This window comes from Hoplias malabaricus, chromosome 2 (genome assembly GCF_029633855.1).
Source record: "Hoplias malabaricus isolate fHopMal1 chromosome 2, fHopMal1.hap1, whole genome shotgun sequence".
Classification (NCBI taxonomy): domain Eukaryota; kingdom Metazoa; phylum Chordata; class Actinopteri; order Characiformes; family Erythrinidae; genus Hoplias; species Hoplias malabaricus.
The window spans coordinates 79,128,272-79,155,179 of NC_089801.1; the positions used below are offsets into that span (position 1 = coordinate 79,128,272).

The window sequence follows — 26,908 nt, forward strand, 5'->3', positions numbered from 1 at the left end:
AGAGAATCCACTGTTTTGTAACTGACTCCCCATAGATTTGATGTGAGAGACGATGGAGACCAGCGCACAGTGTAAATAAACACAGCGCTTTATAACGAGAGAAATCAAATAAACAGCTGAAAAATCCTGTTTACATCAGGGATATAAAAGAGAGAGAAGTGCAGGGGTGTAGTGTTCACTCAGATCCAGGTTTTATCACTGTTTTGTCCCTGAAGAGTCTCTCTGCTCGCTTTCTTTTACAAACTGAGCTTCATTTCTGTTTCATCGTCTTTTGTGATTCTCCTCACATTTTAAAGCAGCAGCTCGTTTGACAGAAAAGACCAATCAAAACAATAGATCACACACAGCACTATTTTATCTGACACAAACGCACTGAGGAGAATAAATAAAGACGAAACCCAGCACAGAGGGGTTCAGTGAATGTGGTGGTGAGTGTGTGTAAGTGTGTGAGTGTGTGTGTGTCAGTGGAGACGCTGTAGAAGGACAGAGTGCCGGCCGGACAGTCCACATACACTCCTACTCTGTTAGAGCTGGAGGGAGGAGGAGGAGGGAGATCAGTGCTGTTCTTATTGTGAAGGACAGAGTAACTGTTATTAGAGCAGATCAGACTCCAAGACTTTTCATTCTCTCCAAACCTACAGTCATCACTGAGTCCTTTTCTCCTGATTGATTTATATGCCACTGAAATATAAACCCCTCTCCCACTCCACTCAGTTTCCCAGTAACAGCGTCCAATCAGACTCTCTCTGCACAGAACCTGACACTGGTCACTGAATCTCTCTGGATGATCAGGATACAACTGTCTCTTCTCCACACGCTCCACCTTCCTGTTCCCCTCAGACAGAGAGAGGCGTGTGTTCAATGTGTTTGGGTCCAGTGTGAGCTCACAGGCATCTGCACACAACAAGATACACACCACACAATCAGACACACGACACACAATCAGACACACGACACACAATCAGACACACGACACACAATCAGACACAAAATCAGATACACAACACACAATCAGATACAAAACACACAATTAGGCACACGACACACAATCAGACCTTCAATGGTACCACATTAAAATAAGAATACACTAATAAAGGTTTATAAATGGTTTAAACGCCTGTTATTACATGGTTATTAATTACACTGTGAACACTTTAAAAGTGATTAATAATCCTTTGTAACACAGAGAAAGGAAGTGTGACAGTGAACTTGTTTGTGTCTTAGTGAACTTAGTGAAAATGTGGAGGTAAAGAATAAGCTCAGACCTGAGAATGTGAGTTTAGTCATTTCACATGTTAAGGTTCACCACATTATCATTAAAGTAGAAAAAGACACTCTGGTGGTGGGTAATTCATTAAAGGGTTAAACTCATTAACAAATATGTGCTGGAGCTGACGGGGTTAATGTCGACTGATGGAGGAGACACAGTGAGGTCAGTATTCGGCAAGATCTGAGGTTTAACTGTGGATGGGTGTGGTTTCACTATTTGGCAAACAGCAGGTCACTGGTGCCCTTTATATCTGTGTTATAACTGATTATTAATGTGTTAACAACATAACTATTAATAAACAGACTTTAAAACATTTATAAACATTTATAAGTGAAGTCTTATTCTGAAGTGCTACCTACACAACACACAAACAACACAAAATGAGACACAACGAATGTAAAGAGAAAGCAGGGGAGAAAAGGAAAAGTGAAAGTGAAACAGAAAACGCAAAAGAGCATGAGAGATAGAAAGAGAGAGAGAGAGTGTGTGTGTGAGAGAGAGTGATAGAGAGAGAGAGAGAGAGAGATATGAGACCTACATTTTCTTGGTCCTGGTTTAATCCTGATCTCTCCTCCATGCTCCAACCTACAACACACACACACACACAGCTGTGAGTTGATGGATGTGTTTGAGTGGTGTGTGTTCTCACTGTTCTCTCTGAGCCCCACATTCAGCTTCATTACAGCATCATTCATTGATGTCATTTTTGGAAACAGAAGAAAGATCATCATCTGTGGTGTTTCATCCTCTCTGTCTTTTTATCACAGAGAAATATTCTGTTTCTCTTTCTCTGTGTTTCATTTCCTCCATTTCCCTCTGTTCCTCTCAGCCTTCAACACAGAATAATGCAGCAGAGTCGCTCTTCTACAACTGCTCCATTAAACCCTTTCTAGATCCTACACTCAGCTGCTCATTTATTAGGTTCTTCTGCCTTGTGCCTGCTCTCACTGACCATTTCATCACAGACCCCTACACTGCCCGACCAACACAACTCACACACTCTAATATTTCACTGGACGACCTTTAGCTTTGATCACGCTCCACATTCACCACGGCTCTGTTTCTACAACTTTCTACAACACCACAACATTTATTTGCTCCAGAGCTGCCTTCATTTTTGGTGGAGATTGAATGACGGGATTGGTATTGACGACGGGAGAGTCGGACCACTCCGTAAAGTCTTCTCCAGCATGTCCCAAAGACTCTCAGTGGGTTCAGGACAGGACTCTGGGGTGGTCAGTTCATGTGTGAAAATGATTCCTCACTCTTTCACAATCTGAGCCTGATGAATCTTGGTGTCGTCCTGGAACAATCCACTGCTGGGACGACGTTCATTCAGGTCCTCAGTGGATTTCATTTTACGACCACACACCACTGCTGAGTCTAGACCTGACCCACTGAAGAGCCCAAGATCATAACACTGCTGAATCTAGACCTGACCCACTGAAGAAGCCCAGATCATAACACTGCTGTGTCTAGACCTGACCCACCGAAGAGCCCCAGATCATAACACTGCTGAGTCTAGACCTGACCCACCGAAGACCCCCAGATCATAACACTGCTGAGTCTAGACCTGACCCACCAAAGACCCCAAGATCCTAACACTGCTGAGTCTAGACCTGACCCACCGAAGAGCCCCAGATCATAACACTGCTGAGTCTAGACCTGACCCACTGAAGACCCCCAGATCATAACACTGCTGAGTCTAGACCTGACCCACTGAAGACCCTCAGATCATAACACTGCTGAGTCTAGACCTGACCCAATGTAGACCCCCAGATCATAAAACTGCTGAGTCTAGACCTGACTGACCGAAGAGCCCCAAATCATAACACTGCTGAGTCTAGACCTGACCGACCGAAGAACCCCAGATCATAACACTGCTGAGTCTAGACCTGACCTACCGAAGAGACCCAGATCATAACACTGCTGAGTCTAGACCTGACCCACCGAAGACCCCCAGATCATAACACTGCTGAGTCTAGACCTGACCCACCGAAGAGCCCCAGATCATAACACTGCTGAGTCTAGACCTGACCCACTGAAGACCCCCAGATCATAACACTGTTGAGTCTAGACCTGACCCACTGAAGACCCCAAGATCATAACACTGCTGAGTCCAGACCTGACCCACCAAAGAGCCCCAGATCATAACACTGCTGAGTCTAGACCTGACCCACTGAAGACCCCAAGATCATAACACTGCTGAGTCTAGACCTGACCCACCGAAGACCCCCAGATCATAACACTGCTGAGTCTAGACCTGACCCACCGAAGAGCCCCAGATCATAACACTGCTGAGTCTAGACCTGACCCACTGAAGACCCCCAGATCATAACACTGTTGAGTCTAGACCTGACCCACCAAAGACCCCCAGATCATAACACTGCTGAGTCTAGTCCTGACCCACCGAAGAGCCCGAGATCATAACACTGCTGAGTCTAGACCTGACCCACTGAAGACCCCCAGATCATAACACTGCTGAGTCTAGACCTGACCCACTGAAGACCCTCAGATCATAACACTGCTGAGTCTAGACCTGACCCACTGTAGACCCCCAGAACATAAAACTGCTGAGTCTAGACCTGACCGGCCGAAGAGCCCCAGATCATAACACTGCTGAGTCTAGACCTGACCCACCGAAGAACCCCAGATCATAACACTGCTGAGTCTAAACCTGACCCACCGAAGAGACCCAGATCATAACACTGCTGAGTCTAGACCTGACCCACCGAAGACCCCCAGATCATAACACTGCTGAGTCTAGACCTCACCCACCGAAGAGCCCCAGATCATAACACTGCTGAGTCTAGACCTGACCCACTGAAGACCCCAAGATCATAACACTGCTGAGTCTAGACCTGACCCACCGAAGAGCCCCAGATCATAACACTGCTGAGTCTAGACCTGACCCACTGAAGACCCCAAGATCATAACACTGCTGAGTCTAGACCTGACCCACCGAAGACCCCCAGATCATAACACTGCTGAGTCTAGACCTGACCCACCGAAGAGCCCCAGATCATAACACTGCTGAGTCTAGACCTGACCCACTGAAGACCCCCAGATCATAACACTGCTGAGTCTAGACCTGACCCACCGAAGAGCCCCAGATCATAACACTGCTGAGTCTAGACCTGACCCACTGAAGACCCCCAGATCATAACACTGCTGAGTCTAGACCTGACCCACTGAAGACCCTCAGATCATAAAACTGCTGAGTCTAGACCTGACCCACTGTAGACCCCCAGATCATAAAACTGCTGAGTCTAGACCTGACCGGCCGAAGAGCCCCAGGTCATAACACTGCTGAGTCTAGACCTGACCCACCGAAGAACCCCAGATCATAACACTGCTGAGTCTAGACCTGACCCACCGAAGAGACCCAGATCATAACACTGCTGAGTCTAGACCTCACCCACTGAAGACCCCCAGATCATAACACTGCTGAATCTAGACCTGACCCACTGAAGACCCCCAGATCATAACACTGTTGAGTCTAGACCTGACCCACCGAAGAACCCCAGATCATAACACTGCTGAGTCTAGACCTGACCCACTGACGATCCCCAGATCGTAACACTGCTGAGTCTAGACCTGACCCACTGAAGACGCCCAGATCATAACACTTCCTCCAGAGGCTTGTACAGGGGGCATGGTGCATGACGGAGGCATCACTTTATCCACTTCCCTTCTGACCCTGACACCCCCATTGCTCTGGAATAGGGTCAGTCTGGACTCATCAGATCACATGACCTTGCTCCAGAGTCCAGTCTTTATGCTCCATAGTGAACTGAAGCTTTGTTTTCTGATTAATCTCTAACACTGAGCAGTGGTTTTCTAAAGACCACACAGCTGTTTAATCCCAGTCCTGTGTGAAATGCTCTTACTTTCACTGTTAAACACAGCAGTGAGTTCTACTGTCCATTTTATACCATTCTACTTCACCAAGTGTTTGTGTGATCTCTGATCAGGATCATTCAGGAAAAACAAAACACACAGTTGAACAGAACTGATGGTCTGCAGCTTCACAGATAAACACAAAAACTCTGAGAGAATCTAAACTGAAACGCCCCGAATAACAGAATAACTTTAGGAAGAACACAGATTAAACTAAACTTTTACATTACACTCCCCAGACTCTCTGTAGACGACATTAAAATATTAATAACCAAAGAGTCAATGGCTGTACATCACTATAATAAATAAACCTCTGCTCTGGTTTGTAGCCTGTATGACTGATAACACCATTCTGGGTATTAAAGTCTGCTCTTCAATCTGTTGACCATTGATCCCGACCCATTTAGATGCCCCGAAATGATAGGAATACAGAGATAATGATGGACTAGTCGACTCAGTTTCAGGACGCAGCAGTAGTGTAGGATCTTTCAGTCTGAAGTGTTACTCCTGTACTCCCCTAAATACTGAATGTACATTTCTGAAGACTGTTCTAGAGACAGTCTACAATTTACATAAAGAGACTTTTATATGGGGCTTAGTTTTACTTCAGTGTCTCACAAGCCCTCAGCCACTGACAACATTTACACACTGAACAGTGGAGACAGAGCGGTGAAGGGTGATACTCTAACCATTAAATACTACTAGAGCAGAGCAGAGGCTAAATGAAGAAGGAACAATGAGCTGTAGAGCTTTATAGAAATACAGTAACAGCAGATGGCATCAGTAACTGAACACACACAAATACAGAAAGCTGTCCGTACCTGAGTGTGTCCAGTCTGCAGTGTGGATCCTCCAGTTTAACAGAGAGCAGCTTCACTCCTGTGTCTCCTGGGTGATTGTAGCTCAGATCCAGTTCTTTCAGTTGTGAGGGGTTTGAGCTCAGAGCGGAAGCCAGAACAGCACAGCCTTCCTTTGTAACTAAACAACCAGACAATCTAGAGAGAGAGAGAGAGAGAGAGAGAGGGAGGTAAAGTGAGAGATGTGGTATTTATTCAGAGCAAAACAAGCTGCTGTTTAGAATCAAATCAACAAGCACCAAATTCTGTTTAATTTACAGAAAACACTCTAGTATCAAACACGTTGAAATCTAAAGGTAAAAGTTATAAAAGAAGTTTAAAAACATTAACATAATTAATAATAAGACCTAGATGTTTGTTTTCATAAATCTAAGACATTTTAGTGTCTGTTCAAAACGTCATTCAATAAAAATGAAATCAAATCACAACACAACATTATCACAACAGTGTCCCACAGAGGGGTTATTACTAGAAGTAAATATACAGACATTAATCCAGTAAAGGTTTCTATACTATGACCTCCCTGTTTAAGTTATGATCCTAATTTTATTCTTTTAAAGGTTTTGAAATGGGAGGTTTGGGGGCGGGGTCAGGGCAGTTTCTCTCAGTGAATGTTATTGGCTGATGTCTCCTGGTTCTGTGACTGCCTCATACACAGAGTCGAGATAAGGCCATATTCCACTGTCTACAGTGAGTTCAGATCATAGTAATATGTGATAAACATGTGGAAATGATATTCACTGCAGTAAGACGTTAGAAATCTTAGACTGAGTTAACAGTGAGGTTGATTCTCTTAATCATTTGTCAAGAGTCGATGCTCAAGTCGTATTTCCAGATGCTCAAAAATGTATCCGTTCGTGAGTCGACTCCTGTTCACATTTACTTTGAGTTCCACCCGCTTTCACTACACAAAGACGCTGTGGGATGGCCTTGGAACCATACTCTCAAAATGTACAAACTGTCACAAACCCTCCCATTTCAAAACATTTAAAATGAAGAGGGTAAAAAACCTTTGAGAATAAAAAAAAAACAGACAGTTTGAGAGTGAGATTATTATTATCTGTGTGAGCGCGATTCCTCTCTCTCTCTCTCTCTCTCTCTCTCTAACTAAATTTTAAAAAGGTACAGATTTAAATGTTTCACCTGGTGTTACTGCGTCCTCTATTTTTGACAGTGATTTGACAGAGACAGATACACATTAAAAAGTACTTGTGCTGTGTTTTAATCCCAATGGAGTGTAGCCTTGGCTTATGGTGAGAGACCGGGTTTGGTTCCGGAAGTTTGCTGGTTCAATCCCCAGGTGCAGCAGGAACATCCACGGCTAAAGTGTCCTAGAGCAAGGCACTGAACCCCAAACGCTCTGATTGTGTGTTCACAGCCCCTAGTGCACTAGTGTGTTTGTCTGTGTGTGTGTGTGTGTGTGTTCACTGCCACAGATGGGTTAAATGCGGAGGACACATTTCATTGTTCGTTATACAATGACAAATAATTGCACATCTTACATTATATATTACATTATGTAAATTATAATCTAGTAATCCAGTCTTTTCCTTAATATTTTATACTAGAGCTTTAATTTTTTAGCTTAGAAAATAACTATTTTTATTTTTTAATGTATAAAGTCATGTTTGTGAAGAATATAAAATGAAGAATAAAATCCCAGAACTCTGACCTGAGTGTCTCCAGTTTACAGAGTGAACTCTTCAGTGCAGCAGAGAGCTTCTCCACTCCTGAATCCTGCAGGTCATTGTTACTGAGGTCCAGTTCTTTCAGGGAGGAGTTCACCAGTAAAACTGAGCCCAGATCTTCACAAGACTTTTCCCCAAGTTTACACACGGTTAGTCTGTAAAGAGAGAGGACGTTACTCACTGAATAGTTACAGGAACATTTCTGAAAGGATTAAGAAAGACATGTTGATTTCATTTAGAGGAGAAACACACAAACAACAACAAAAAAACAAACTAAAAAATCCCACTGCGACTCATCTTTCCTCCAGTGGGGGGAGAAAATGCTTCATTTAAACATTAAACACACAGTTTAACAGAACAGAACTGGAGCTTCACAGAAACCTCTTAGAGCAGCTAAAGAGAAATGCTTAAAATAACAAGATAACTTTAGGAATAACAGAGTTCAGTCTGATCTTTTACATTACACTGATCAGACTCTGTGTAGAACACTTTAAAAGATAAAAACCAAAGAGTCAGTGTCTGTATATCACTATAATAATAAACCTCTGCTCTGGTTCATAGCCTGTATGACTGATAATATCACCATGGGGAGAGTCTGCTGTTGACTGTTACTCCAGCAGTGGAAACACTTTACAGAAGTCCTGAAGTGTTCAGAGAGCAGAGATAATGTAGGAGAAGATGATATGATATTTGTGTGTAGTGAATTATAATCTAGGAATCCAGCACCTGACTTCACTTTAATATTTCATATTGTATGTTACGTGCCAGAGAGGCACTGTTTGTTTTGTTTTCTCCCTCTACTTTCTTTCACTTCCTCTCTCACTAGTTTATTACCTGTTCAGCCAATGGGGGAGCTGCTGCCCAAGACTGCTGTCCTAATCCTCCTATAGGACGAGCGGTTCACCTGGAAGAGGCAGGACCTCTTGGATATGAAGCCCACCAAGTAGAACAGTGAGGGGGGGGAGCTTTTTACCTGTGTGATACTTGAATGCTGCTAACTTATGGTTTGAGGCTTGTTGCTGCTAGCTTATGTTTACAGACGTTGCTGCTATTTTGTTTGATGATCTTTGCTGCTAGCTCAAATTGAGATTGTTGTTGCTGTCACTAGCTAGAGTTTGAGGTTTAGTTGTGGTGCTGCTAACTTTACTTTAGCCTAGCTTCACCTTAGCCATTTTAAATCTGTGGATTGATCTTCCCTTGTTAAATTTCTCTACCGCCACTGCTGGTGTGGACAGGCAAGTACAGGCACCTATACAATTCATGGTGGACAAACCCTGTATATACACACACTAGGTAAGGGGTGAGTGCCACATTTGTATTTTTGGGGCAGCTTAGTTTTATTTGTTATGGAGCTTTTGTTTATTTCTTTTCTTTGGCACCATCCACAGTCCACCCAGTAGTAGTCAGTGGGTTTTAGCATTTGAGATTTTTCATTGTCTTCTACTTCTCATATCACTGCTACAACTACATTTGCATTGTTGTATTCTTAAACCATTATCATACCACTGCTGCTGCTTTATTGTACCTTGTACTTTGCTTTAGATAAAAACTGAAAAGAGCATTCTGTTATTCCGTCACTTCCACATTACACCACACATTCCATGTTACACCAATTCCTTGATACCTCTAGATACATCTTACAAAAGAGTGTGGGGCACAACATTGTATCCTCTAAATAAGATGTTAAAGATGTATAAATTTAATGTTCAAATCTGAACTGACAGGACTGACCTGAGTGTCTCCAGTTTACAGTGTGAACTCTTTAGTGCCTCAGAGATCAGCTTCACTCCTGAATCCTGCAGGTCAGTGTGACTGAGGTCCAGCTCTTTCAGGGGTGAGTTTGGTGATTTCAGAACAGAGCAGAGACTTTCATAGGAATTCAAGGGCTGATTAAAGAGAGACAATCTGTAAGGAGAAGTAAACACAGTGTAGAGTTAAAACAGAGAATGTGAAACTCACCCTCACAGGAATCAAGAATTATGACGTGTGGAAAACACTACTGTTATAAACTTGGGGTCTGTGTGTTATAAATGTTATTAAGAGACACAAACAATGAGCTCAATCTGAACATTCATTCATTTTCTGTAGGTGCTTCGTCCTGTTCAGGGTCACGTGGGTCTGAATCCTCCCCAGAATCACTGGCTCCAAGAGGAACACTCCCTGGACAGGGCCCCAGTGCATCACAGGTCTTCACTCACTCACTTATTTGACATTTATGAGGTCTTTTATGATTTAGGATTCACACTGACATTTATGATCACACTCAATGATGACTTTCTTAAATGTACGAGAAAAACAAAGAAAAAAAAAACCTGCTGCTGTGAAGAGCAGAGAAACTCAGCCACTGAACTGATTTAATCTGGAGAAATTCTTCAGGAAATACATCAATTCTTTACTAACATTTATATTTGTATTTGTAAAACCTGTTTATTCTCAAGCGAAATGTTTCAGAAAACAGCTCCATTTTCTTCTGAAAGAAATGTATATCATTTAAAAAACACACTGTTTCTAAAGGTTTGTTTTTGTAAACAGTGGGAGAACATTTACACAACATCTCATTTATTTACTCTTTTCAGGCACTAAATTAGAAGAAGGAGAAACACGTTTATTGATCCTTTTGGGTAAAATGCAGAGAAGTAATTTCCCCATCTGTGGCAGTGAACACACAAACACACACTAGTGAGCAATTCTTCAGAAACACTCGGGGCAGTGAACACACACACAACCAGTGCAGGGGGCTGCCAACCACCTCAGTGCTCAGGGAGCAGTTCGTGGATCGGGCACCTTGCTTACGGGCACTTCAGCCATGAATGAATATAATTAATATCTTACCACAATCCTCAGCAATCTCCGACCATTACTTAATTTCATATGAGCTACGTCTTAGCCATAATATATGTAAGAACCCTCGTTATTCTACAAGGCGTATAATAAAACCATCTACCGCCCTACAATTTATAGAAAACCTCCCAGAACTATCAACCCCAGTCCCAACTCCATCAGACCCAATGGACCTAGATGTACTAACTGATTACCTAGAAAATACCTGTCGATCTACTTTAGAAAAGGTAGCACCACTTAAACATAAACGTATAAGACAGAAAAAGCTCGCACCATGGTATAATTATAAGACCCGTACTTTAAAACAAACATTACGAAAACTAGAGTGGAAATGGCGATCAACAAAGCTACAAGTGTTTCATTCTGCCTGGAAGGACAGCCTTATAGAGTATAGAAATGCCCTCACTAAAGCTCGCTCAGCCTCGCTGATCTCCAATAATAAAAATAATCCGAGAGCACTGTTTAGTGTGTTTTCTAGAATTACAAAAAATCAAGCAGGTTCCGAACAACTAATTCCAGCAACTCTCACCAGTAAAGATTTTATGGACTTTTTTAATAATAAAACTGAGAATATTAGACAACAAACTCAAGCCACAGGATTAAATCCATCCTGGCTGCCACCCGATGTAAATGATATAAAATATAATGTAACTGTAAAAGAAAGACTTGAAACCTTTTACCCACTCCCACAATTAGAACTAGAGAAAATTATCACTTCCGCAAACTGTACAACTTGCACACTTGATGCAATTCCCACAAAATTGCTCAAAGAAGTACTACCAGCTATTATCAGTCCTCTTAACTAACTATAGTAAACTCATCCCTTAGCCTGGGACATGTACCCAAAGCTTTTAAACTAGCAGTTATTAAACCTATGATCAAGAAACCAAATCTTGATGCTAGTACACTGTCTAAATACAGGCCTATTTCAAATTTGCCATTTCTGTCCAAGATCTTAGAAAAAGCCGTGGCCCAACAACTTAGTTCATATCTACATAAGAATCATATATATGTAAAATTCCAATCTGGATTCAGGCAACATCATAGTACAGAGACAGCTCTAGTCAAGATAACAAATGATCTTCTTCTTGCCTCTGATCAAAGCCACGTATCCCTGTTGGTGCTTCTTGACCTAAGCGCAGCCTTCGATACAATAGACCACAATATTCTCCTAGAAAGGTTAGAAAACATGGTTGGAATCACAGGGACAGCCCTATTATGGTTCAAATCTTACTTCACGGAACGTTACCAATTCGTAAAAGTAAACAATCTAAATTCAAATTATTCTAAAGTAAGATTTGGAATTCCACAAGTTACATACATGTTACCGCTAGGCACAGTTATAAGAAACCATGACATTAACTTTTAACGACACGCAATTGTATATTTCAGCCAAGCCCGATGACAAACACAGATTAAAGAAAATAGAGGACTGTGTAAAAGACGTGAAAGGCTGGATGTTGCGTAACTTCCTCCTTCTAAACAGCAACAAAACAGAGGTCCTGCTTTTGGGTCCAAAAGTGGCAAGAAATAAATTATCAGATTTAATTTTAAATCTCGCTGACTTTCCAGTTAAACCTGGTTCAGCAGCAAAAAATCTTGGTGTCATAATTGACCCAGATTTATCATTTGATCAACACATAGGCAGTATCACTAGGACAGCTTTTTTACATCTTCGCAATATTGCTAAGATTAGAAATGTCTTATTCCTTCAGGATGCAGAAACATTAGTACATGCCTTTATTACTTCAAGGCTTGACTACTGTAACGCAATACTGTCAGGATGCACCAGCAGCAATTTAAGAAAACTTCAACTAGTTCAAAATGCTGCAGCCAGGGTCCTCACTAAAACTAGAAAATATGAACATATTAGCCCAGTTCTATCATCTCTTCATTGGCTGCCTGTTAAATTCTGCATTGACTACAAAATTTTGTTATTAGCATATAAAGCTCTACATGGGCTTGCTCCTGAATACCTTCAAGATACAATTTCCTATTATGAGTCTTCACGTTCACTCAGATCACAGACTACTGGTTTTTTAATTGTTCCCAGAATTCAGAAGGTCTCAGCTGGGGGAAGAGCCTTTTCTTATAAAGCCCCCAAACTCTGGAATGATCTTCCAGAAAATGTTCGGGACTCAGACACAGTCGCAATCTTCAAATGTAGGCTAAAAACTCATTTGTTTAGTTTATCATTTGATAGCTAATGCTCCCCCATACATAAAGGCGGCAGATCCGGGGGGTGCATGGACACAGGGAATTATAGTAAACTGAGACGCTGGTGCTGTCGTCCCGCCGCTTCTCGCGATCACTCAGGTTTGTTGACGGTGGAGCGGAGGGATGCCAGTGTTTCAGGATGCTCCCGTGTCTGTGTGTCCTTCTGGTTCTCTCCTTTTAGTTTAGTCATAGTCAGATCTGCCGGAGTCATTAGCCACACTCTGGAAATTTTCATATTTTCTACACAAAACAGTTCAAAACTAATTCCATCCCTTTACATCTTTCCGAGTAAACGAGTGCCCACCTGTCTGTCTGGACACTGATGGATGACTGTTGAGATCCTCCTCCAAGCTTCAGATCAGCTGCCCACGCTCCTGCAACCACCAAGTACCTTGAAGCTGCCCCTACACAAGTTCTCATGGACTACTAACTATTATCACCAGTAGATTGACCAGAAGAGGATAGGTCACCCCTTGTGAGCCTTGGTTCCTCCCAAAGTTTCTTCCTCAGCTGGGGGAGTTTTTCCTTGCCACTGTCGCCCCTGGCTTGCTCACTTGAGGGTTTTACATTTGTTTTTACATTTCATGTCAAATCTTGTCTTACTGGAATTCTGTGAAGCGGCTTTGTGACAACATCAGTTGTGAAAAGCGCTATATAAATAAATTTGATTTGATTTGAAATTTGAATGAACTTTTCCTTGAAAAATTTAAGCGGCAACCTCCCGGCCTCAAGCTCACTTCTCTAACCTCAAGGCCACGGCTGCCCCTGTTATTAACTCCTGTTATAATCTGTGACTGTTCTCCAGTGTTTATGTCCTTTGTCATGTTTTGATCACGTGTTCAGTTCTGTTTTTCTTGCCATGTGTCTTTTCCGCTCGTTTCCTAGCCACGCCCTGCACCTGTGAGTCCTGAGCGTTCACAGGTGTTTCCTATCGTGTTTTCCTTCATAAGCTCCTCTCTGTGTCCCTGGTTTGTCCTTCATTTTGTGTCTGTGTCATTTGTGCTCCCTTTGTTTATTTCTTGTTCCCGTTACTTGTTTAATAAATCTCCATCTCTGCATGTGCTTCAGTCCCTTCGTCTCGTTCCTGAACTGACAGCTCCAAAAATCCAGATCCATGTGGAAGATCTCAGTAAATAGTGTTGGAGAGTGTGGTTTGATGAGACTCATTCAATAAAATGCCCCATAAAATATGAAATAAGAATAAGAACATAGTGAACATGTGCTGTGTGTAAAATATAAAGTGAATCATGAAGCTGAAGCAGCAGAGCCACGCCCTCAGACCTCCACAATCTGATATTTCAAACACTTTCAAACATTTCTGTCAGAAATTAAAAGATAAAAAGCTTGTCATACCTGAGTATCTCCACTTTACTGTTTGAACTCTTCAGTCCGTCAGAGATTAGCTTCACTTCTGATTCCTGCAGCTCAGTGTGACTGAGGTCCAGCTCTTTCAGGGAGGAGTTTGGTGATTTCAGAGCAGAGAAGTGAACTTCACAGGAATTCATGGTGAGTTTATACACATTCAGTCTGCAAAGCAAAGTAAATACAGCACAGTTCAAACAGAATGTGGATTTCAGACTCAAAATCAGTTTAATGAGATTAATGAGTAAAATAATACTTTCCATTATTTACATTATTCAGAGGGGCATTAATAACAGACTCAGTCTGAACATTTTTTCTGAATATTGTTCTGAATATTTTCAGCACTGTTTGTATTCTCTTCTCCACATGAACTTTCACCCCCAAAATGAAACTCTCTTTAAACTCCCTCTCACTTCAGGAGGCAGAAACGGGGGAAGAGAGAGTTACAGTCAGATGATGACAGTGTTGAGGACTAGTCTCGATGGAAAATAGCTACAGTCTGCTCTAAATGTCACCAAAATAACCAGTGAATGAAGGAATACATTCATTTGTTAAATGTCAGTTACAGCTTCATCCTGATCAGGGTCGCAGTGGGACTGGAGTCTTACTAAAAATCACTGGAAGGAAGGAAGGAAGGCACGCACTCACTCACTCACACCAACATGTGTGTCTGGACTGTGGGATGAAACCAGAGTCACTAGAGGAAACCCACACAGACACAGGGAGAACACACCACACTCTTCACAGTCAGTGACTCAAGGTGAGGACTGACTCTAGGACCCAGAGACGCTGGAGCTATGTGGCAGTAACGCTAACTGTGACTCATCACCGCTGAAGTAGTGCTTTCACTTTGTAGATCAGTGCTCTGTTCTTATTCCTCTGGAAAGATCCTCTGGGGTAAAGGAATTTCCTTTATTGGGAAAATGAATAGAGTTTTGGAAATTTCCCTCCACCGCATTCTGTGGTGAAATTAAATGCTTTTTTTGTCATTGTACAATGAAATTTGTCTTTGAGTAAACAGACACACACACACACACATGTGGACTGAAGGAGGACAGTGCTCTTCATTTTCACTGACGGCCAGAACAAACAAAAAACTAAAAAACAGTTTTTATGCTCAAGCTGTAACTGCACAACTGCAGAATGAGGAACAGTGCACTTTATTTATTTATAAATGTTTAACTTTTTTTTTTTAACCCTAACCCTACTGTAATATAAATGTTAGTGCTCTGTTCAGTGTTAATCTTTGCACTTTAAAGCAAGTATTTCCTAATTTTATTGTACTGCTACAATGACAATAAATACAATAAAAAATTTCCGTTCAGTCCCAACCCGCACAATTATTCCTGTGGGTCGTGGGGATTGAATCAGAGACCTTCCAGCCCCAAACCCTCTTCTCTGACCACTACATCACAGCTGTCCATTTATAACACCTGAAATATTAAAACTAAGACTTTACCTCAAAGATGAACCACCAAATGTTCCTAATAAACACACTGAGGTGACTGGTTTAAAACCTTGTAACGTAAACAATCTCAGAGCCATCCTCTGCACCATTCAATGGAAAACTATGTGAGCTTTGAATGTTGAATATCAGAAACATTTAGATCACTTCTGTCCAAATCACAGACCCACCTTTATTAAATGTTCTGTGTAAAACTAGAGCAAATCTTACTGTTTCTACAAACCTTTTCTATTCAGGAACACACAGAAATCTCACCTGATTATCTCCAGTGTACAGTGTGAACTCCTCCATCCCTCAGAGACCAGCTTCACTCCTGAATCCTGCAGGTCAGTCTGACTGAGGTCTGGCTCTTTCAGGGGTGAGTTTGGTGATGTCAGAGCAGAGCAGAGACTTTCATAGGAATTCAGGGTGAATTTACAGTCTGTGAGTCTGCAAGGTAAAGTAAATACAGGAGAAAGTGAAGTTAAAATAGAGAATGTGAAATTCAGACTCATGTGAATCAGGAATTATGAGATTTTCATACATCAGTATTTCTCCAATATTAATTATTCAGGGATGTGTACATTATGAGCTCAATCTGAACATTTGTTTTGAATGTTATTCTGAATGTTTTAGTGCTATTTACATTCTATTTCCACATTCACTCCAAACTAAACACTCTTCACTCTTCTTTCACAAACATAAACAGAGCGAGAGTAAACTACAGTTGGCTGGAGCAGGAGAATACACACATAAGAGCAGGGGAGTGAGTGACTGGTCTTAGTCTCACTTTAGCCCAGGGTCTAGTCTCTAGTCCTTCCTTGAACTGATCATCTTCTGTCATGCCTTATGTAGTCGTAGTCACTGTGCCGCAAATTATTTAATTATTATAATGTTTTCTTTTGGGAATAAATGTCAGTTTACTAATAGAATATAGTACAAACACAAATAGTAAAATCTCTCAACTTTATGGATGTAAAAACAATGGCCTAAACTTTTCGAGGGCAAACTACAGCCAATCGGGGCAGGAGAATACCCTCATTATCCACATGGACATTCAGCCAAAATCTCACCTGAGAGTCTCCAGTTTACAGTTTGAACTCTTCAGTGCCTCAGAGATCAGCTTCCCTCCTGAATCCTGCAGCTCAGTCTCACTGAACTTCAGCTCTTTCAGGGGTGAGTTTGGTGATTTCAGAACAGAGCAGAGAGTTTCACAGGAATTCATGGTCAGCTTACAGCCAGACAATCTGCAACACAATGTAAACACAGTGCATAATACAGTAAAAAGTGAAGGTGAGGAACTGTCTGTTAGTTTGGTTTGTTAGAGCAAATGTGAACGCTTCCTTTTGACACTGTCACCAAACAAACAGCAACTGCTTTTTTATTCTGTGCAGTAGAGGAATTTCAGGTGCTGTTTTTACTCCTTTATCCATTTGACCACGTTTTGTTGTGTTTCCAGTTGAAAAAAAAATACCACCAGGTACACAGCCCCGAGAAGTGCATTAAGCTCAGTGTGGGGCATTGTTTAGACGACAAAACTAATGTCATACATGCGTCGCTTGCACGTCATACATCATCACTTTTTTAAAATACATATTTGGTTCAGGACCAAACCAGAACTAAAATATAACAATATATGAATTTACATATTTGGTCCAACCCAAGGAAACTGAACTACAAGTCTGAACACTCCTTGAAATTCAGCCTCACAGGAATCAAACATCAGATTTGCTGCTTTTATAAACTTAGGGGATTTGTGTGAGATACAGTGTGAGTGAGAAAACAAGAGAAAGGCATCAGTCTTATCCATGTTCATCAAACTCCACCTGTTCTGTAATGTCTCATTCATTTTATTTATCACATCCTAATTATACACACAGTGAGGAACTTCTACTCACAGTAAAACAATCTGGAAACTTGTCTCAGTCAACAACAACACTGAAAAATATAAAAAAACACATGTAGAAAACACTCACATGGCCTTTCTGCAGTTGCTCACAACTGGGATCAGTCTACAATAGCCCAGCTCAGTGGTGTTGTACTTCCTCAAGTCCAGTTCATCCAGCACCTCGTCTGAGTTCACGAGCATGTAGGCTAACGCTAAACACTCTCCAACAGACAGTCTCTCATTTGACTGATCCTTGGATTTGAGATACTCCTGGATTTTACTGGATAAAGAGGAGTCATTCATTTCAGTGAGACACAGGAAGAGGTTGATAGATCTGTCAGGAGGAAGATCCTCTAGTTCTATAATGCGTTTGATGTACTGAACTGTTTCCTTGATGCTCTCAGAGCTGCTCACTGTGTGTGTCAGGAGGTCCTGCAGGAGTTGTTGATTGGACTCCAGTGAGATGCCCAACAGAAAACGGAGAAACAGATCCAGGTGTCCAGTCTTACTCTCTATAGCTGTACGCACAGCTCCTTCCAGCAGCTCGTCCAGTGAAATACTGTCAGACCACTTCATGTACTGAGGCTTCAGAAGCTGCAGTTCCTCCGCGTTGTTGTTCACACAGCAGTGAAACACATAGAAAGCAGCCAGGAACTCCTGAAAGCTCAGATGCACAAAGCAGTAAACCTTCCTCTGGTAAAGCACAGACTCCTCCCTAAAGATCTCAGTGCAAATCCCAGAGTACACTGAGGCCTCAGTGACATCAATCCCACACTCTCTCAGGTCGTCTTCGTAGAACATTACATTGCCCCTCATCAGCTGTTTGAAAGCCAGTTCAGACAGTTTCAGAAACATGTTCCTGTTGGATCTCAGGAGTTCCTGTAGAGTTCCTCTCTCACCTTCCTCCTCATACTTCTCCTTCCTCATGATTGTCTGAGTGCACAGGAAGTGTGAGTACATTGCAGTTAGAGTTTTAGGGATTTCTGTGGTCCCTTGTTTCATGATTCGCTGAAGCACAGTCACTGAGATCCAGCAGAAGACTGGAATGTGGCACATGATGTGGAGACTCCTCGTCGTCTTAATGTGGAAGATGACACTGTCGGCTTGGTGTTGGTCATTAATCCTCTTCCTGAAGTACTCCTCCTTCTGTGGATCATTGAATCCCTGAATTTCTGTCACACGGCTGACGTACTGAGAGGGGATCTGATTGGCTGCTGCTGGTCTGGAGGTTATCCAGATGTGAGCAGAGGGAAGCAGGTCTCCTTTGATGAGGTTTGTCATCAACACGTCCACTGAAGACACCTTGGTCACGTCTGACACTTTCTCACACTCTGAGAACTTCAGTGGAATTCTGCTTTCATCGAGGCCGTCAAATATGAACACAGTTTTACACACGTCATATTCCTTTGTGTCCAGACCTCGGAGCTCAGGATGGAGGTCACACAGAAGTCCATGAAGACTGTACTGTTTGTCTTTAATCAGGTTCAGCTCTCGGAATGGAAGCACAAACATGAACTCTATATCCTGATTGGCTTTTCCTTCAGCCCAGTCCAGAATGAACTTCTGCACAGAGACAGTTTTTCCAATGCCAGCAATGCCTTTAGTCAGAACGCTTTTAAGTTTTTCCACTTGTGGATCTTTATCTTCTTCTCCTTCTTCACGTCTCACATCTTCATCCATCACAGCTCTGGTGTTGTCTTCTTCCATTTCTCCCATCGTACACTGTACAGGGTTAAATATGTCTAAACAGTTTATTGGTGTATCTGGCAGGTTTTGTTTCCAGGGTTTGTTCTCAATCTGTAAAACTTCATGTTCTTCATTCACTCCTTCCCTCTCTCCCTCGATGATGTAGAGCTGAGTGTAAACCCTGTTCAGGAGGATTTTATTCTCTTGTGTTTTGAATCCCTCAAATAAGCTCTCGTACTTGTTCTTCAGGCTGATTTTGTTTCTCTCTGAGACACTGAGCAGAACGTCATCCACTGGTTTGTATTCTTCCAGCTCCATGGACTCCTCCGTGTGTGGAAACTGAACAGAGCCTGTTTTAAACCTCTTTATGCAGCAGGGACAGGTCAAGTCTCCTGAGTGGACAGACTGGTCTCTAAGGCTCCTGATGCACTGTCTACAAAAAGAGTGTCCACAGGTGATAGAGACTGGATCTGTCTGAATCTGCTCACACACTCCACACCTGGAACCACCCTGGAGCCGCACATCTGTCCCAGAGCTAGAGGAAAAATCAAAGTGTTGATGAATCAGAATATGTAAGAGTGAGAGAGTCTGAAACTTGAACTTGACTTAAACATAAGTTTGTACAAGTGAGTAATTCACTGACAACTCAGTTCAACCAAAGAGTAGCTACTCTCCATTTCTTCATCTACTAATAATCATTTTAGCACAGAGGGTAATGTGTTACTGACACAGAAACATGGCTTAAACCTGAGAAAATAAACACGATTTGTATTTACAGAAAATAAATCAATGTCACATATTTAGAAAAGTGGATCACCTGCCTGACACAAGGCACTAAGAAATGGAACCAATGTTGTTTCTCATCTTTACTTCAGTAATGTACTGTTCACGGGATGTTACAAAAAATCCAACAAATGAACACTTCACTGTTTGCATATTCCCTTTAGAACTGATCTTAATATTTTAATATTTAAAACTCATTCTGAAATACATCAAAAGAGAGGAATTATAAACTAAAAGTGAGTGAGTACATTTACATATTCTCACAATCATACTTCAGTAAACAAAGACCAAAGCCTGAAATACATTACTGGAGGATTTAGAACTACCTTTGAAAAGCAGAGGTTTCTGGTAGTGGTCTCTGTAATAAACTAAACTCAGCATAAAAAGTAAGGAAATGTGTGTTTGTAGATTATTTCTTTGTTGTAACAATGCTTCTTGGCAATAAATCTTGTACCATTGGAAAGACTGTTAATGTCCCTTTTAAATGGTGTCACATTTGTAAGGAACATGCATTTGTGGGATGAGCAGTAGAGCTGAGTAGATAGATAGATAGATAGATAGATAGATAGATAGATACTTTATTGATCCCCAGGGGAAATTCAAGGTCTCAGTAGCTTACAGACTTACAGACATCACATACAACAATCACTAAACAGCAATGAACTAATAAAGTAAAAAAAAAAAAAACTAAAACAAATATCAAAGTATCAAAATCAACTACCCAAGAAGTTGACATAGTGTGCTTAAGAATAATCAATCATTCATCAGAATAATCAAACATAGCCTGGCAAGGATCTGTGATACTGTGAGCAGCTGAGGATGATCTCTTTAGTGCAGCATATGGTTTAAAAGTTGAAAAAGTGTGGATAGTGCAAAGGGTATGGAATGTGCAATATAAGTACAGTGCAATAACAGTGCAGTTTCAGAATTAGAAATAAATATATTAAATAAAATAGTGCAAGGCAAGGCAACTCAGTGCAATGTACCTGTATTAAGTATAAACCTACTATTGTAGCTATCAGATTAAGGTACACATGAGGTAGATGAGTTGGTTGACTTGTCCAGTGGTTGACCTGTCTATTGTCCAGTTAGGTACAGAAGCACAAATATGGAGGAGGTGGAGGTGGTGGTGGTGTTGGATGGGCAGACAGACTATGTAGAGAAGTCCATCTCTCCTCTCCCCTTTAGTGAAGCATTGAACATCTCAATAGCCCTGGGGACAAATGACTTCCTCAGTCTGTCAGTTGAGCCTGGCAGTGAGCGAAGTCTCCAGCTGATCAAGCTCTTCTGCTTGGTTATGATACTGTGGAGTGGATGGCACTCATTGTCCAAGATGCTAATCAGTTTGTTCAGGGTCCTCTTGTTTGATATGGAAGTGATGCACTCCAGTTCAGCCCCCACCACAGAGCCAGCTTTCTTAACCAGCCTGTCTAGTCGCCCAGCATCCCTCTTCTTTATGCTTCCTCCCCAGCATACCACAGCATAAAAGAGGACACTGGCAACAACAGTCTGGTAAAACATCTTGAGGAGCTTGCTGCAGACATTGAAGGACCCCAACCTCCTCAGGAAGCACAGCCTGCTCTGCCCTTTCTTGTAGAGTGCTTCAGTGTTGGCTGACCAGTCCAGTTTATTGTCTAGGTGTAAACCCAGATACTTATATGTGTCCACCACCTCCACGTCGACCCCATCGATGGTGACTGGTAGCAGGACAGGCTTTGACCTGCGGATGTCCACCACCATCTCCTTGGTCTTTGAAGTGTTCAGTTGGAGGTGGTTCAGTTTGCACCATTGCACAAAGACCTCCACCAGGCTCCTGTACTCCTCCTCCTGCTCGTTCCTGATACACGCCACAATCGCAGTATCATCAGAGAACTTCTGCATGTGGCACGACTCAGTGTTGTAGCAGAAGTCAGATGTGTACAGGGTGAACAGGACTGGTGAGAGCACAATGTGGGTTGAGCCCATGAAAATTTGCCAAATCCTTTCTCTCCACAAACACCGCACACTCCACAAACACACCACACAAACACCGCACACTAACAACACGCCACACAAAAACTCACTCTCCACAAACACACTGAAAAAACGCACACACACAAAAGAAAACTCAAGAAAAATTAAAAGGCTGCTTGTTGAGGCGAGTCATGCTAAAACTCACTAGAATGTGGTTCATGTCTCACCTCAGATCAGAACTTATTCTTTCATTGCTGAAACGTGGAGGAAGAAACATTGACTTGTTGCTCTTCAGAGACACACAGCTGGGCTCTGGAGATTCTGCTCTGAATGTCTGCTCTCTGGAAATGTGAAGTGGAGACATAAGGAAGAGTTAAAGCTACGCTAGGAAATGTACACTCCACAAACACACCACACACTCCACTAGCACACCACACAAACACTGCACACCAACAAAACGCCACACAAAAACTCACTCTCCACAAATACACCACACAAAAACCACACACTCCATTAACACACTACACAAACCACACAAACACTGCACATGCCACAAACACACCACACAAACACCGCACACTCTACAAACACACCACACAAACACAGCACACTCCACAAACACCGCACTCTCCACAAACACCGCACACAAACACCGCACATTCCACAAACACACCACACAAACACTGCACACTCCACAAACACACCACACAAACACTGCACACTAACAACATGCCACACAAAATCGCACACTCCACGAATACACCACACAAACACTGCACACTCCACAAACACACCACACAAACACTGCACACTCCACAAACACACCACACAAACACTGCACACTCCACAAACACACCACACAAAAACTCACTCTCCACAAACACACTGCAAAAACGCACACACACAAAAGAAAACTCAAGAAAAATTAAAAGGCTGCTTGTTGAGGCGAGTCATGGTAAAACTCACTAGAATGTGGCTCATGTCTCACCTCAGATCAGAACTGATTCTTTCATTGCTGAAACGTGGAGGAAGAAACATTGAGTTGTTGCTCTTCAGAGACACACAGCTGGGCTCTGGAGATTCTGCTCTGAATGTCTGCCATCTGGAAATGTGAAGTGGAGACATAAGGAAGAGTTAAAGCTACGCTATGAACTTTACACTCCACAAACACACCACACACTCCACTAGCACACCACACAAACACTGCACACCAACAAAATGCCACACAAAAACTCACTCTCCACAAATACACCACACAAAAACCACACACTCCATTAACACACTACACAAACCACACAAACACTGCACACTCCACTAACACACCACACAAACACTGCACACTCCACTAACACCACACAAACACCGCACTAACAACATGCCACACAAAAAATGCACTCTCCACAAACACACCACACAAAAACCGCACACTCTACAAACAAATCAAATCAAATCAAATTTTATTTATATAGCGCTTTTCACAAAGCAGTTTTACAGAGATCCAGGTCCAAGCCTCCTATGAGCAAGCCAAGGGCAACAGTGGCAAGAAAAAACTCCCTCAGCACACGAGGAAGAAACCTTGGAAGGAACCAAGACTCATACAGGGAACCCATCCTCCTCGGGTTGACACCGGAGACATAACAGAGAACAGAACAGAAGTAAAAGTGAAATGATGACAGATGAAGGGGTTATAGTAATATAAATGTAGTGTATTAGTGATGTATGAGTCTGAGGAAGGAGAAGGTGATCAGGGATTCTGTGTGAGTTAAAAGTAGGTGCAGAGTTAATATGAGATAAAACAGCATGGCCAAGCATGATGTTGTAGATGAGACAAGGCCAGGATCTTGTACAGGTGTAGTGGATATGATGAATGTGTATTAATTTCTAATAAGAAATTTTTACTTTCTGAAGATGTGATTTTAAATACCCAAGCTTTCGCTAGTTTTCAGAGACATTTCCAACAAAGATCGGAATGTAAGATTAGCATCCAGAGCAGGCTCGTAAAACCTCACTCCAGGACGTTTACGACCCAAGGTCCCAGGTTCAAGAGGAGAATCTCAGCAAAGTGCAGAGAGACAAACAGACTCAAATTTGATTAAAATTGTTCTCTCACACCTTTTGAAAGATTGTTAAACAAAACAATCACAAACCTTAATTCCCATTGGTTTAAAACAATTTGAAGTTACATATGTGCACAACTGTTTGGGATTAATCCTGTTTTGACAAAATAGGTGGAACTAATTTACATGTGTTTAAAATCATTTTTGTTTATATGAATTTATGTAGAACCAAGGTAGCCACATACTATGTGTTTAGTTGGTTAATAATTATATAGAACATGGTTGTCTTTTTCTTAATGATATTACTTTGTGTTAACATCTAATCTTTTATATGGCAAAGTATTCACTCAGGGATGGTCAAGTCTTTGTCTTGTCAAGTGTCATAAATTCTATGTGATGCCACTCCCAAGGTACAGGAAACAGCCAATCAGGAGCAAGAAAGGCTCCAATTCTCCCTCATTGATGACGAATCAGGTATTCAGGGCGGGTTTTCTAAACACTGGTTAAAAACCTGTGGCACCAAATGACACAAGCTTTTTCAAGTTGTTGAGCTTTTAAGCTGTTTGGGCTTCTGCCCCTTTTTCTCCGATGTTCGACTCTTCACTTCAAGGCTCCAGACACTTGGGGCGTTATATCTTTTAGCCTTTTTCAAAGCTAAAAGAGTAAAATTACCTGAGTTTTGGAAATGACTCTGCAGGCGTCAGACTCATGGCTTTCTTAAACAGTCTTTGGCCTTTAAAGCGTGGTCCAGATAGAAACTACAGATTAAGAAAAGCTATAGTTTAACCCTAGCGAAATTTCAACGCCACACCCAGAGCATGAAGGCAACCTTAGACCTCTGACCCTCCAAACGACGACAACGCCACAAAGAGGACGGCTGCACGCACCCTCAGAATGATCTTCTGAGATGAGGCCCCAGGAGAGACCTGCATGGATGTGTCTCTCTCTCACAAGGCAGCAGATTAGCGATGACGAAGAATCCCCACAGAGACCTTCAGAACACCACCAGCTCTGACGGCTGCGTCCGAAAGCCTTGGGAGAAAATGAACGCCCGCAGTTGCAACCTACAAGGCCCACGTCTGCAATTCTCCAGGAAGTCACCGTCAGCGACATGCTCCCCGTTCATCTCCGGATACGTAAGGTCACATGGTCTCATGTCTCTCATGGCTCATGGGTTGGTACTGAAAGTTTGCTTGGATAAACAATAGCCTTTCTTAGAACTTAGGACAATAATTATCATAGAGAAATTCCCTCATATATTAATCTCCCTGTTCCCTCATATATCGCTGTAATCCATTTTATTATATGAATGTCTAATCAATATTAATTATTTGATATTATTATTAATAAACCAGTTTTGTGATAAAACTAATCCTTGGTTATTTGTTTGTGTGTGCACCTTTCTTGTATGGAATTATAACTTCTAGTTCAGATTCCATTTCAGAGTCAAGAACCCATGGCGTGTCAATGAGCATAATTCATTAATAATAACTAATTCTAGCTAATTCTGCTGTATAATATGTGAAGATGACCTACTTGTCTAAGCTGAAATTAAGACAGGTAAAGACACTACATATTAGTTAATGGCTCCCAAACATGGCGTTTAGCAAAATGAATTAAATAATTAATTATTAATAAAATAATAATGAATTATCATTGACTCCGCTATGTAGTGCAAATGCAACCGCAACGTGTGCATACTATTTCCACTACACAGGATACACAGGGGCTGGATCAGGGCAACACCTGGAGAGCAGCAGGACATCTCAAAGCATGAGAGAGACAGGAGAAAGAAAACCAGACAAAGGTAACAAATAAAAATACAGAGGTTAGAAGGGTCATGGTAAAGAACGGGCAAATTTGTCCTGCGAAAAAAGCTTCCACGGGTCAGGTAAGAGAACCCAGCAACAGACAGCGTGTTGGCGGTTAGAAAGCTAACTAAAAAGCTGTAGCTATGGTGATATGACAGGGTTAATACAGAACAGTGATAATATGAAAACCAGCTCAAAAACACCAATAGAGAAGGAGTAACCTGGAAGTGAGTGATTAACCAAAAGCTTGTTTGAAAATGTAGGTTTTTAATCTAGATTTAAAGAATGAGAGTGTGTCTGAGCCCCGAACAGTAAGCGGAAGTCTATTCCAGAGTTGAGGAGCTTTGTGAGAAAATGCTCTTCCTCCTGCAGTGTTTTTCTTAAAGCGAGGAACAAAGAGTAGATGGGCATCCTGTGAACGAAGTGTACGTGACGGGCGATAAGGTATGAGAAGTTCAGTAAGATACTGCGGGCCTAAACCATTTAGAGGTTTATAAGCTAAGCGGAGTATTTTATAGTCAATGCGAAATTTTACAGGTAGCCAGTGTAGGGACGAGAGAACTGGGGTGATATGGTCTAGTGAACACCCTGGCTGCTGCATTTTGAACTAACTGAAGCTTGTGTAACGCTTTGCACGAGCTCCCTACCAGGAGCGTGTTGCAGTAGTCTAGACATGAAGTTATAAATGCATGCACTAGTTTCTCTGCATCTTTTAATGATAAAATATGCCGAATTTTGGCAATATTGCGTAGGTGGAAGAAGGCGGTTTTGACTGTATTGGATATGTGGGTATCAAATGTGAGAGTCGAATCAAAGGCTACCCCTAAGTTTTTAATAATGGTATTGTGTTTTACTGTTGAGTTATCAAGATTAATAGCAGCATTTCTGAGTGAATGTATCTGAGTATCTGTACCTAGTAACAAGACTTCAGTCTTGTTCAGTCTTCAGTCTTGTTACCACACAAACACACCACACAAACACCGCACACTCCACAAACACCGCACACTCCACAAACACCGCACACAAACACCGCACACTCCACAAACACACCACACAAACACCGCACACTCCACAAACTCACCACACAAACACTGCACACTCCACAAACACAGCACACTCCACAAACACACCACACAAACACCGCACACTCC

The 26,908-nt window shown here is 41.9% G+C and overlaps 1 protein-coding gene across 1 annotated transcript; it reads right to left on the reverse strand.

Annotated features, from left to right (window-relative positions):
• Positions 1-349: 349 nt before the first annotated feature.
• On the reverse strand, positions 350-24,878 carry LOC136678238 (NLR family CARD domain-containing protein 3-like). The gene is made up of 13 exons (XM_066656212.1): positions 24,790-24,878; positions 22,878-22,991; positions 22,117-22,230; positions 22,000-22,013; positions 21,258-21,870; positions 19,191-19,586; positions 17,556-19,130; positions 16,653-16,826; positions 9,447-9,620; positions 7,700-7,870; positions 5,992-6,165; positions 1,809-1,855; positions 350-894 (listed from the first exon to the last, which is right to left on the reverse strand). Exons 1-13 carry the CDS (start codon positions 24,876-24,878, stop codon positions 350-352), a joined length of 4,200 nt encoding a protein of 1,399 aa, XP_066512309.1.
• Positions 24,879-26,908: the final 2,030 nt, after the last annotated feature.